Here is a 14,627-nt window from a genome sequence, read left to right on the forward strand (position 1 = left end):
TAAAACTGAATATATGCATTTGTTCCCAACACTCTTATCATAACTAACAGCTCTGCACTTCAAGAAGATCTTCCTTATTCAAGTATGCTAAAGCCTAGACTAATAGATTCACCCATGGCTGTAATTCTAAGCAGGAAATAAATATTGCTCTCAGCAGCTACTGGAGACTTGTTTGAGAATTGTAGAAGTGCAAGGGCCTTTGAAGTTAACATTGCGTTTTCAATGCAAATAATCCAGAGCTCACCTCCCCACTCCTCATTTAAGGCTGTCCAGTGTCTCTGCTTAAAGACCTTCACTATTTCTATAGAGAATATAGCTCCATGATATCCCTGATATACAGTGAGATTTTTTTTATATCAGCGTCCCTTTGTTCCCTTTAATCTTTTCAGAAATACACAGTCACTTCAATTTAGAAGGCCATGACAAGAACAATTGGACTGATGGTCTTCATCCGTATCGGATCCAAGTATCCATTGTATTATGACAGCAACAGCAGTAGTATTAGTGTCAATAGTAAAAACACCCTTGAGTCAAACTTCACTCATGGCAACTACACTCCATGTCATCTTCTTGCCAATAGCAGTTTGCCATTGTGTTCTTTGTCATCATCAACAACAACATAGTTGTCCTCATTCTGACAGCAGCCTGTAAGATGAACAAAAACGGGTAAGATAGCAAAACCTCAAAGAGTTAAGCATCATTGGGATAAAGCACAAGGCACTCTGTGTGTCAAGTCCCAATCCTGCTCTGTTATGAGCCCATTTCAACAGGGTTATTTGTATAGCGTGTGTGTGTGTGTGTGTGAGAGAGAGAAATACAAATGGGGGAGGATCAGCATTTCCTCCCTTCAGAATATAGCTCACCAGGGGTATGGCAACTGAAATACCAGTAACTCACTCACTGTAAGTAACTCACTCACTGTTTTCAATGGTAAGTGGCAATGGTGGGCCATTTTTCAACTAAAGCCAGTATTCTATGTATGAAGCTAATATTTATTTACTAGTTCTAGAGTACCATTCAATGCCTGTTTGGGTAGAGGGCAGACCCACGGCTTTCATGGGTAAATGTGCATAGCCATTCATATTGTAAATCTGTCAACAGCACCAGGACGAGATAACAATAGCTGACCAGAGTGTTAAAGTTAGTTACAAACAAGAGTTCCATAGGCTGTTTACTAGCCCATCCCCAGTTGGTGGCTTTGAGATATGCCGATTATGACTCCTAGCAGCTGTCTGAGGATGATGAGAGTTAGTCCTTTGTGCCTCCAAGACCACCATAGGTGGAGGAAAGCTTCAGAATGACAAAGGACTTAATACACACCGTAGTGTGCATATGATACTATAAAAGGTACAGCAGACTAATGCCTAAGAACAGAATTTAAATCTACCTGCGAGGAGTTTCTGATGATCTAAGAGAGAAAAATTGTTTGGGTAAAAATGTTGGGACATAAATGATGAATGGGTCAGGACAACAGCAGAGGGAAGAGGTGGGGCCGTGCAAATAGCGTGACAGGTTAAGTTCTAAGCAAGCCTGCAGATTGCTACTCAAACTGCAGTTTGTGCCCCTCTGTGGAAAGGGGCTTCACCCGACTGGTTGGCAACTCAAGCACCAAAATCTATTTTTAAGAAAGGTTAGAAGTGGATTGATCTCAGACTGAAGTCTGACTGGAAGCAGATTAGTTGAAACCAAAGAAAAGGACCATTTGTTTTGTGAGAATTTAACTGAAATGATCCAGTTTGTGTAAGAGCTTAAAAAGCAGAGATACAAGTACATAGCCTTTTAGTTTGGCTGAAACTATAAATACATGGACGGACAGCTCAGGAAGATAAGTAGATGATTTGCAGGAGAAGGATGAACTGAAAGTAAGTATTTTTTTTCTTCCTTTCATCTGTCTTCTTGGGTGGTTTAATTTAGCTGTTTTTGTTTCCAGCACATCACCCTGCAAGAGCTAATGTATTGTTCTGAGAGTTCTGTCTGCTTTTTAAAGAGCTTCTCATAGACCCAATAGCAGCCCTCTCCAGCCTGGTGTCTTCCAGATGTTTTGCATGCATCAGCTTTGATCATTGGTCATGTTGGCTGTCAATGTTAGGAGCTGTAGTCCAAGCCACACATATGGAATGGGAAAGAATGGCTCCCAACTTGCTGCTATGCGTCATTGCTGCTGGCTGAAAGAAAGGGGAGGAATGAAAATTATAGTTGGAAAGGGGAGGAAGATCTAGTGAGACTTATTTCTCCTGTCTCAGTTTGTTTGAAGATTAGCAGTCTTGCTGTCACTGATAAATTGTAGTAACTGGTGAAAAAAAGGAATACCTTGAATAAAGATGTGTCTGTATTCTGATTATTGTAGATCAAAGTTGAAAAGATGGTATTGGCCAGTCCTTGGGTCCTAAGCAGTGGTGGAATTCAATTTTTTTTACTACTGGTTCTGTGGGAGTGGCTTGGTGGGTGTGGCAGGGGAAGGATACTGCAAAACCTCCATTCCCACCCCACTCCTGGGGAAGGATATTGAAAAATCTCCATCCCCTCCCTACTCCTGGGGAAAGGATATTGCAAAATCTCCATTCTCACCCCACTCCAGGGGAAGGATACTGCAAAATCCCCATTCCCTCCCCACTCCTGGGGGAAGGATATTGCAAAATCTCCATTCGCACCCCACTCTGGGGCCAGCCAGAGGTGGTATTTGCCGGTTCTCCAAACTACTCAAAATTTCCGCTACCACAACCTGTCAGAACCTGCTGAATTTCACCCCTGGTCCTAACAACTGGCCATTCTTTGCCGTTGATTCAGATTGTCTAATTAATGGTGGATATGAAATAGATGAAGCAAGATGAAATAGGGCAAGATAGGGATAAATAGGACAGACCCAAAAGATATGATAAATACAAGTGGTTCTCGACTTATGATCACAATTGGGACCAGAATTTCTGTCGCTAAGTGAGTTACATGATTTTTCAATCTTTATGAACATGGTTCTTAAGCAAATCACTGCAATTGTTAAGTGAATCACATGGTCGTTAAGTGAATCCCCATCCTCTCCTTCCTCCCCCTCCTCCCATTGACTTTGCTTATTGGAAGCTGACTCAGAAAGTCACAAATGGCCATCACCCAGCCCTGGGATACTACAACCTTTGTAGATACATGCTGGTTGCTAAGCACCTGAATTCTGACCATGTGACTGTGGGGATGCTGAAAGGTTGTAAGTGTGAGGACTGGTCATTAAATCACATTGATCTCCAAATCCCTTGCAAGACTTCTTCCCATGACTTCTTGCATTTGGGAAAAAGCAGGGGATACAACTGGCTAATTTCCACGAGCAAAGAATTTTTTAGCTCAGTTTTGGACTCTTGCTTTTCAAATAGTTTCACACAACTCTAGTAGTAGTGGGTTCCACTTGCCTTCGCTACCGGTTCGGAACTGTGAGTGTGTGCGCGCGCTCACTTTGCTTGCGTGTGGCGCTTCTACGCATGGACAGAGCATTCATGATGATGTCCGGGCGGGTGGGCGGAGCCTCCCTCCGCTACCACTACTGGTTCACTGGGGCGAACCAGTAGAAATGCACCACTGAACTCTAGCCTTACTATACACAGCTTTAGATTCAGGGCCCGTTTCCTGATTTGACCCACCATGAAGGCTGACAATTTCAAAGCAAAACAACTTAAAACAAGGGGCATAAGGCTGTCCAGATCCATTCATCAGAGTTTGTTTCGCAGGACAATCTTTGGTTCATACGAAACAACAAACTAATATCATATCAGCATTAAATTAAACACTGATTAAATTACCTGCTGTCTGGGAGGTGGAGAAGACAAGAGGCCACATGATTTGAAAGTCTGCCTGGGCATCAGGGGTGGGTTCTACTTACCTTTACTAATGGTTTGCAGCAGGCTGTGTGTGTGCTCTTCTGCGCAAGCGCAGAAGTGTTTTGATGACATCGGGGTCAGTGGGCAGAGCCTCCCGCCGGTTTTACTACCGGTTCTATAGAACCGGTGCAAACCAGGGGCAACCCACCACTGCTCGGCATGCACTAGCTTTTCCATGCCGTGATGTGCAGTCTGGTTGGAAAAAAAAATAGCTGAAATTATTCTTATGGTGATGGGTTGTTTTTTTTTTTTTTTTAAAGAGAGAATTATGATAGTTTCAACTTCTGAAAAAGGCCTAGAAAAGAAAACTTGCAGATTGGTTAATCGCATTGATTTCTGGAACGTTGATGTTTTTTTGTTTTAAAAAATGTTCTGTGGATATAGTAGCTCAAATCTCTGATCAGATTATTTGTCTGTCTGTCTGTCTGTCTGTCTGTCTGCCTGCCTGCCTGCCTGACTGACTGACTGACTGACTGCCTATCTATCTATCTGTCTGTCTGTCTGTCTGTCTGTCTGTCTGTCTATCTATCTATCATCTGTCTACTACTACCTACCACCAACCTACCTCTCTCTATATATATATCTGCCTCTTTCTATATCTATCTGTCTGTCTGTCTGTCTGTCTGTCTGTCTGTCTATCTATCTATCTATCTACCTACCACCTACCTACCTCTCTATATATTTATATCTGCCTCTTTCTATCTCTGTCTGTCTGTCTATCTATCTATCTATCTATCTATCTATCTATCTATCTATCTATCTATCAATCTATCATCTATTTATTTTCTGTGCCACCCATCTCCCCTCCAAGAAGACTCTGGGCTCCTGAATCAGCATCTCAATATATTTCCCCAACTTTTTTCTTGTAATGTCTTTGCATATTTCATGGCATATAGTGAAAATACATTTTGTTATGCTGAATACGTTCAAATTGTAGTATGTTTTTAATGAAAGTTTGTGATAGCAAGCTGCTTTCTTCATTGTGTTGTAAGGTGTTAATCTCGTGTAATCAGAAATAACACATGGTGCAAACATAAGCAAGTTTACTCAAAAAGAAAAATGTATTGTTTCAAAAGCATGCTAAACTAATACTGCGTTCCCATGTAGTATTCCATAGCTTCTCATTCTCCAGATGGGTCTGAATACAAATTAAGACTATGATGTCTGGGCTAAAAAAAAAATCTGGCCAACCACTAGACAGCTGCAAACAGAAAGTTTTCTGTGTTTCTGCACTGCTGCACTGCAGATTTTTGTAGCCTAGGTACAGAAGCTCTATTACAAATCCCATAATGTTTAGCAAACAGTCTGGACAATCAGCTCAGTATTAGTTGTGGAACAGTAGTGGGTTTCAAATTTTTTTACTACTGGTTCTGTGGGTGTGACTTGGTGGGTATGGCAGGGGAAGGAATATTGTAAAATCTCCATTCCCTCCCCACTCCATGGGAAGGTTACTGCAAAATCCCCATTTCCTCCCGTTCAGCTGGGACTTGGGAGGCAGAGAATAGAGAATAGAGGGGGCGGGGCCAGTCAGAGGTGGCATTTACCGGTTCTCCGAACTACTCAAAATTTCCGCTACCGGTTCTCCAGAACTGGTCAGAACCTGCTGAAACCCACCTCTGTTGTGGAAACTGTGGTCTAATAACTCATCCAGAGGATGTGTCTTCTGTCCTATTTTCATGTCTTGGGTTCAGGGGAAAAAAATCAAATTGGTTAATCAATGTAAATACTTAAATAAAACTGGAATGGTCTTCTGAATCAAATTGCTATCTGAGTTGAGTTTTCTTAAGGATTGGCAATGCAGCCATAGAGTCTTGTCTGTTTAAAGCAGGAATGCATTTAAGGATGAACTTTGAAGGATGCCATTAAATATTTGTTTTGGAGAGTGGCACAGGCCTCCCTTTAACAACAGCAACAGCAGCAACCTTCATAAACCAAGCAGAGAATGTCTGCTAAACTGGCCAGAATATTTAAATAAGGATTCCAAATGGAATCTTTGGATGGTTAGTGAAATTTCTCAAACCAACAAGAAAATACGTCCAGTTGCTGTGACTCAACTTCCAGACAATTCTACCTGGATGACTGAGAATCTTCATCAACGTTCCGAATGGATCTTTTTTTCTTTCCCATTGATCAATTTTGAGTAACAATATCACCTTAAAAAGAAGGAAGAACAAGCATCTAGTTCTTTATTTTGAAATTATCTCTTTTTTAAAATAAAACAAACGGAAGTAGAAAAAAGAGAATGAGACAGATCAGATGAGGTGGGATATCAATGAGTAAGGTTGTCCAACATTATTTTATAATAGTTTTTTCTCAACAGTTCCCAGAAACCCTAGTTGAAATTTCCATCCAGCTAAGAATATGCCACAGAAACTAAAGAAAGGCACAAACAGATCCATGCTGTTCAAGCTCTGGCCCTCAGTGATTTGCGAGTAGCATTTGATTTGTTCCTATGATGAGCCATCATGGCTTTCAGGGAAGTTGGTCCACCATTATTAATCTTCTCATGAAATAAATACGTTCCCAGAAAACTTTCCAAGGACACACCTTTTGAAAGGCCTGAGAAATACACATCCCCTGAGGTAATCTTGTTCCATTGTTTTCTCTTGGTGAGCAAGAAGGCCCTGCACAACATAAAACAAAGGCAACAACTATATGCTAAGTGATTGTATACCATTCATGGTTGGATGAGTTTAATTAGTTATATTTTCTAGGCCCAAAGCCAAGGGGCCATTCCCACTCCCAGAAAAGTCAACAGAATCACTTAAAAAACACGGCATTTTCATACTTTTGTTCCAAATAACAATACCTTTAGAAATGAACCAACAGACTGTGGCAACATCAAAAATCAGCCCACATATAGAGGTTACTATAACTTGAGTTGACTTTCCACCCTTGTAGCTGAGTTTGTTTTTACTCCAGACCTTTTGAGTCACGGTTTCCAGCATCCAATATTAAGTTTTAGATTTGTCTGGAGATAGACTGTAAATTTTTCAATCAAAAATTAAAATACTTTTCATGAAATTAAAATGGACAATTATTTGGAATACTTTCTAACATTTTATCATTTTCCATAGCCATAGCTGTATGAATACTTCAAGAATCATTCTCTGCAAATATTAATCTAAACTAAAATAGATATTGATATATAAAAAACTTGTAAAACAAATATTTGAATACAAATTTAAATGTATATTTAGGTTAGATTTAAATATGGAACATTGTTAGCTAGCTAAAAATACTGCAGGTTAATGGGGAAATGCAAATTATTAAACTGGCACATAATAAACTGATATAATCCTAAAAGGCATTGACTGTTCCATATTTCATTACAGAGAAAAAAAATCCAAAATCTACAGAGGCAATATTTTAGTAGGCCAAATTGTATGAAATTAAAGGCAACTTTGGAGTTTTAAGAAAGTGGTATTAGGCTCAGGCTGATAGTGGGGAATATATCCAATTGTGCAGTGTCGTTACTAACTGGAGTTATGGGGATCTTTCAGACATGCAAATGAATATCATCCCATCTAAATGTGGTCCCAGAATTTTCTGGGGTATTGAGGTATGCAGAGCTCTTGGCTGAAAGACAAAAGAGAAATCAGGTGAGATAATCTTTATATGAGCAAAACTGGATATGATCTGAATTGTTATTCTCTATCAGTGTTTCTGAACCTTAGCAACTTGAAAATGTATGGACTTCAACTCCCAGAATTCCCTAGCCAACATAGCTCACACGTTTTAAAGCTGCCAAGATTGAGAAACACTGCTTTAGTGTGTTTTTTTTAAAGACTTATCTAGTATGAGAGTAGGTAGAAATTCTTAGTTTTAGTAAGTTGATGTAATGGCCTCTTTTGCTATTTTGCTAGAAAATTAAATTTGGCATTTCTCTGCTTTTCTTCATAGATTATAAGTGAAGAATTACACTCAGCACCAAATAATCTTCACAAATGTACTGCAGTTATTATTTCTCCAGCCTTGTGTGGCTCTTTCTTCTATGTCAAGGGTAAGTTGAAAAATACATTCAACACAAGAGTATATTTATTCAGTTTATTCAGATTTATTCAGTTTATACTTTAATGCAAATCTTCCTAATCTTCAGTTCCTGAACATGAGACCTTTTGAAATTCACTTTATTCTGAATGTTGTGATTCACTTCTCCAATCAAAACATGCATCTAAAATAAATGAATAGAGAAAAGTACATATAAAAATTCATGGGACAGTGAAATACCCATAGAGAAATATATTATATTAGGGAAATTGCTGCTAAAATGTGCACATTATGTCTGTACTATGAAAAATGAGCAGATTGCTGCAAAAGCAGGACAGAGGATTTAGCCTGAAAAAATAAGACAGTGTGAGAAACTACAGTTGGCCCTTTTTGTTTTCATTTTTTACTATAGGTTCTACATTTAGGCAAGAAAAACCAAACACACAGGTATAGTATAGGGCAGGGGCAGGGGTGAAATCCAGCAGGTTCTGGAGAATCGGTAGTGGAAATTCTGAGCAATTCAGAGAACCGGTAGCGGGAATTTTGAGTAGTTCGGAAAACCGGCAAATGCCACCTCTGGCTGGCCCCAGAGTGGGGTGGGAAAGGAGATTTTGCAATATCCTTCCCCTGCCATGCCCACCACACCACACCCACAGAACTGGTAGTAAAAAAAAAATTGGATTTCACCTCTGGTCAGGAGTCTCCAACCTTGGCAACTTTAAGCCTGGCAGACTTCAACTCCCAGAATTCTCCAGCCAGCAAAGCATTCCAGAGTAAGAACAATGTGGAAAACTCTTTTTCCCCATGGTATAATTGTTTTATTAATAGGAAGATAATAAACTAGTATATCCCAGCTCAGGGTGATCCAAACCAACTCTTTGTATCGGGGTGGAGGTATCAGCTCATCAAATGTTCCAGCAGCAGTAGCCAGCAGGACTAAAAATGAAGTATTCCGGCAATTATAATTCTACACATACACACACATTTTGGAATATTATATTTCCAAAGGATGGGGATGACAACTTAGAAGACAATGACTGTACATCTCAGCATGAGTGGACTATCAGAATCCTGGACAAGCTAATGGCACATACAAACCCACCTCCCTGTTCAGGTTCTGTCTGCCAGTTAACAGGCATGTATATAAGATGATCTTAATTTTCTCCAGTCACTAACCTTTGCATATGGAAACTGACAGCCATCACTCACGCAAACTCCAGATATGCAGACAGAGAGAGACTGCAATTCTATAGTTAAGTCCTTGTAGTACATTTAGAGACACACACTTCTGAGTAGGCAGCATAGGATTGCCCAATTCAAATGCCCATTTTCAGGCTGGAGTTCTGTGCTTATTTACCTAGCAATACATTTCATGGAAGAATAAACCTTCTCAATGTATATTGAATTTCATTTTTAGCTTATGATGTCATGGAATATTAATAAGGAGTCAGTCCATAATGTTTGCCCACAGAGACATGCTAGTCATTCTTTCTTTTAGCTGGACACAAACATACATGATGTTACAATTTGCAAAAGGCCCATTTTTTCTCTAGATCCAAGGTTCAAGTTTCACACTACCATATCCAGATGACCACTAGACGCCAGAAAAGAGATAAGGTAAGGAATCTAGGATTCCACTTAGTGGTCATGCCTATCTTTGCAACCCAAGCAAGGATGCATAAACTTCATCTCACTCCAATGCATCGCCACTACAATGGGAAGTACAGGCCTATAACTGTGAGATGGAAACTGGACTGAATACAATGTCATCTCTCTTCTGAGCAGGAAGTATAATCAGAATAAACGGTGTATGTAATGTTCTGTGCTTGTGATTTCCCTATTTTCTCTTAAGATGCAAACATCTTTCAAAGGTGACTCCTTTCTATATGCACTCCTGTTAATATTTTCTGTTGTTGTTGACATGGTCTTCTGCACCCAGTCAAAAGAATTTTGCTTCAAGCGACTTTTTTTTTTTTTTGGGAAACCTCTGTTTTTCTAACTTCTCTGTAGGGATAAGAGTTCTTCTTGAGAAAACAATCTAGAGGAAGGCACAGTTTGTTGGCAGCCCAGCTTCTAAGTTACAGATATCTCAAATTAAAAAGTTTTGAAAGGAGACTGAATGTTTCCCAGAAAGAAAGAGTTCTGGTGACTCTGTAGCTTTCAATAGTCATGGCATCAGAGGTGGGTTTCAGCAGGTTCTGACCAGTTCTGGAGAACCTGTAGTGGAAATTTTGAGTAGTTCAGAGAACCGGTAGTAAAAATTCTGACTGGCCCCACCAACATCTATTCTCTGCCTCCCGAGTTATTTTTAAAAAAATCCCTGTTCCTTATTGTTCTAGCGTGGGAATAACGAGAGGCACAAGCAAGCTAGTGACAACAGCTCTTTAATTCAGGGTGAGACTTCAGCAAAGAACCACAGGCAACAGCCCTCCTTATATACAGTTCTGAAATACCCATTAACCAATCACAAGCATTTGTTGCATTTGAATTTCCTGCACAAAATAGATACATGCATAACACTTATTATCATGGACATGTCCTTATTATCCAAAATCATACTGTCAGAGAGGGCAGGACAGGTGAACAAGTTTATCATCTAAGTACTAGATGCGTATTTCAAACTCTGGTCAGAAAGCTTCCTCCTCCTCCTCCTTTTCCTCCTCCTCCTCCTGAAAACAACACCCTCTGATTTCCACCTGGGAGGTATTTTTTGATGGCAGATGAGCACTTTTGTGCATTCCAGGCCACACTCAAACAAAAGGGAGGTTTTCAACAATAACTATTACTTGCTTGAGATAAGTAACTTATATCCTTATTAAGAGCATTTGAAGTGCTTTGTTATGTTGCATTATCTACTGACTTAGCCATTATTTTTACCCTGGTTACAACTAGAAAAGAAGCTGTACCTCCCAGTGCAGACACAATGGCTTGATGTTCCACACAATGGCTTGAAGTTCAAAAGAACCCCTCAGTATTACTATTTTGTCTGCATTCTTCTCACAAAAGAACTCTGAACCATGCATTCCTTAGATTTCCATTTTCATGATTCCAAGGGACATCTTGAAACTCTCCCCTAATTAACTGTACATTTGTTGTTGCTTTTGCTCTGCTAATATAGCCTTCGTTCCTTTTCATTGCTCCTTCTGTTGCAATCATCACCTTCCGTCTCCTGCCCTGTTTATCCCTGTTTTCAAGTGGTCCTATCTAATTAGCCCTCATCTATTCTGATGAGTCAGTATCAATTATTGTTACTTAATCCAGTTTGGTGGGCAATCCAAATCTGTCAGGGCCACAGTTTAAATGCTTTTTCATCCTTCCCTAAACATTACTGAAAAAGGGAGCCCTTTTTATTTCAATACACATTTTCACAAAGCAGGCCTTTTTTAGTCTCTGCAAAATACTTAAGGGATATTATTTAAATTTTGCATGGTCCATGGATGGCTTCCTTTGGTCATATACTGATTTGTTGTTAATATTGTTAAATAACTTATTTTATCAAGGTCATTCTATTTTCTCTTCTACCACCACTACTAATTTGGGGATCAATTATTTTAATATTATCAAGGGCTAATTTAACATACCCTCTTATACCCTTGTAGGAAGTTAGCACCCACCCCTTTCCTAGAGGAATGAAATATTTTGGGAAATATTAAAAAGGCAGAATATTATGTTTCCCTGGATGAGAAATGGAGAAGCATGTTTTAAAGACGAAGCAGCTCCCATCTTCCTGCCCCCACCCTTTATCAATGGGCCAGAGGCAGAAACTCAATCTTTGTCAATGGATCATCATCTGCAACACAATACGACCCATCTAGCAACAGAAACTAACACAATAGGACCTATCTAGCAACAGAAACTCACCACATGGCACCTGGGAAGATTACATCAGCCAGCAAGGCTAGCTAAGACCCCCACCCTCTGGGAGTCTGACAACCAATCAGGATACTCTTTCTGGGCCTCAGGAAGTTCAAAGCCAGAGAGGGCATAAAACCCGGGGACTCACTGCGTCTCGCCCCTTTTTCTGTTCAGGAACTCAAATCATGTGATCCTGTCTACCATTAAACCATCTTTCCAAGCAGTCTCCATGTTTCCAGTGTCTTTTTCCCCACTTGGGGCTGAACCCAGAAGGATATTTCTTCCTACACCCTCTTTTGGAGAACAGTTCATAAATGCTGCAGTTTATATTTAGTACTTGATAGGAGGTGAAAAAAGCAGGATTGCAACTTCATAGCCAAGTCAAGAAAAATAATCTTTATTTGGTTTTATTTATTTATTTATTTACCATATGGCATCTATAGAGGTCCTGCAATCACACATTTATTTGGTTAATGGCCAGCACAATTTCATAGCAGATATGCTATGCTACTTCTATACTATTTTTTTTTCCTTTTCAGAAAGTTTATTTTGTGTCAAAAAGTTCACAGCGCTGACTATCCAGTTGCATCCTACCTCCCTGGATTTGGAAACCTTACTAAGGGATACAACAAATATCTACGACCAAATTTTGGTGGTACGTCATTCCGGTGGTTTCAGTCAAATAAAACATTCATTTGTCCTTGTAGGGAAAAATTATTTTCTTACTTTTCTATAGTAAAATAACTTTAATGTTAGACTTTCGGGTGTGATTTGTTCCTAGCTAGACTATTAATCCTTGCCCATTCCTGTGCCATATGATTCATTTCAACAACTCTGTCTCAATTCTAATTTTAAAGTCAAGGAAGAACCTGGGAAAGTTGTTGAAATGAATGTTTCTATTGGCAAGAAGATTTTGATTCTGAATACATTCTGAATATAGAATACATTCTGAAAAATGTATTGCAGTCTAAATGCTCAGATCACCCCTCCGCTTAAAAAGTATTTTGAACTGATTGGCAACTGCAACTTTTGCAACCCTGGTGCTCCCAAATTGTTTGGACATCAAGTGCCATAATTTCCAGCCCATACAGCTGGGTAGCATCAGACTGGAGACAACTGGGCTAGATAGGGGAGCATCAGCACTTTAGTATGGGCAGGCTGGGTAAAGTTTTTAGAACCATCTTCCATAATCCTGACAATTTTTCTTAATGTGCACATATAACCAGATTATCTCTTGTTTGGGTTCAGTGGTTAAAAAAAAGAAAAGAACAAATGATGCCCATTTAATGCAAGTTCCTTTTGTCCTTAAATGGATACAGGATGAAGAATCAATACATTTGACCAGAAGTTTTATTAATGATTGCTCTTTAGGGATGGGAAGAACTTTATCTTTGCCTGACATTTAGGGCTCAATCCAGTTACCAATTCTCATTTCATTTCCCAACTCTCAGCTGTAGAGTCAGAAACATGTTTCTATAAGATTAGCAATAGCACTATAGCACTTATATACAGCTTCACAGTGTTTGCAGCAGTGGTGGGTTGCTCTTGGTTTGGCCCAGTTCAGCTGAGCCGGTAGCGGTGACACTATTACGTCACCGAACCAGTTCTCTTTCTTCGGGAGCTGGGCCCTCCCGCCCACCCCCGCGTTATCCCTACCTTATATTTCTTCTTTTTTCGCCCAGCTGAGAGGTGCGGCAGAGCGGATTGCCGCACCTCAGCTGGACAGATTCGCAACGCGCTTGCGCAAAGTGCGCGACTGAAGAGGCAATCGCGCGCAAAGCGGGCGCATAAAGAGAACCGGTAGTAAAGCCGGTTAGAACCCACCCCTGGTTTGCAGCCCTCTCTAAGCGGTTTACAGAGTCAGCATATTGCCCCCAACAATCTGGGTCCTCATTTTACCAACCTTGGAAGGATGGAAGGCTGAGTCAACCTTGAGCCTGGTGAGATTTGATCTGCCAAACTGCTGGCAGCCGGTGATCAGCAGAAGTAGCCTGCAGTACTGCACTCTAACCACTGCACCATCGCGGCTCATTCTGATTCTGATATTTATTCATGAAAATATGGCTTTGTGGAAGTTACCTTCCAGGTGTTCTGTGCACAGATAAACACATCCATGCATTAGGGCAATATACCTTTGGTCAATGTAAGGAGCCACATATTGATCTGTTGAGCTGCAGGGGATTATCAGGGAAAGTGAAATCATGGATATGGTTTAGGTTACCTAAAGGAATTTCTATGTGCTAGGATGCTGCTTTTGGGCTCCCTTATTGTTCTTCTTGTTCCCTGATTTCCCACTGAAATCAGTGTCTGTTATTGGAGACGTGTGAGAAACATCTGCTGGGTTTCTATGCATCCAACAAGAAATATCATTTTGCTACTATAATGGAACCTTCTTTTCATTTCTTAGGAAAACCTGTGACAATAGCAATGACCCTTGATGTTGCAAGTATTTCCAGCATTTCAGAAAGTGATATGGTAAGCAAATAATCTCAGCCGCGCACGTAAGGAAATAGAATGCATAGTATACTACTGCAGCTTTGAGAATACAAAGTCCCTTAGACAGCTACCATTTTGCAATCCAGATTGACCCAGAATTAAGTTCCAGTGTGTTGCTCACTCTAGCAGTGGTGGGTTGCTCCCGGTTCGGCCGAGCCAGTAGTGGTGACACTATTACGTCACCGAACCGGTTCTCTTTCTTCGGGAGCTGGGCCCTCCCGCCCGCCCTTGCATTATTCCGACCTTATATTTCTTCTTTTTTCGCCCAGCTGAGAAGTGCGGCAGAGCGGATTGCTGCACCTCAGCTGGGCAGATTTGCAACACGCTTGTGCAAAGCGCGTGACCGAAGAGGCGATCGCGCGCAAAGCGTGCACACAAAGAGAACCAGTAGTAAAGCCGGGTAGAACCCACCCCTGCTCTCTAGTA

At 40.4% G+C, this 14,627-nt stretch overlaps 1 protein-coding gene across 3 annotated transcripts in view; it reads left to right on the forward strand.

The window, feature by feature from the left end:
* The first annotated feature begins 1,234 nt into the window (after window positions 1–1,234).
* Window positions 1,235–14,627, forward strand: part of GABRP (gamma-aminobutyric acid type A receptor subunit pi) — a 42,347-nt gene continuing 28,954 nt past the window's right edge. Inside the window, exons 1-5 of one of the 3 annotated variants that reach the window (XM_087882333.1) lie at window positions 1,506–1,862; window positions 7,364–7,462; window positions 7,764–7,863; window positions 12,245–12,360; window positions 14,113–14,180. In XM_087882333.1, the coding sequence (XP_087738459.1) occupies window positions 7,808–7,863; window positions 12,245–12,360; window positions 14,113–14,180 (240 nt within the window). In that variant the 5' untranslated portion in view covers window positions 1,506–1,862; window positions 7,364–7,462; window positions 7,764–7,807. Of the gene's footprint in view, window positions 1,863–7,363; window positions 7,463–7,763; window positions 7,864–12,244; window positions 12,361–14,112; window positions 14,181–14,627 lie in introns of all 3 variants that reach the window. The other 2 variants (XM_034432309.2, XM_087882334.1) reach the window with 2 other exon arrangements.

The sequence above is a fragment of the Pantherophis guttatus genome, chromosome 1 (genome assembly GCF_059756535.1).
Source record: "Pantherophis guttatus breed Tessera chromosome 1, ASM5975653v1, whole genome shotgun sequence".
Classification (NCBI taxonomy): Eukaryota; Metazoa; Chordata; class Lepidosauria; order Squamata; family Colubridae; genus Pantherophis; species Pantherophis guttatus.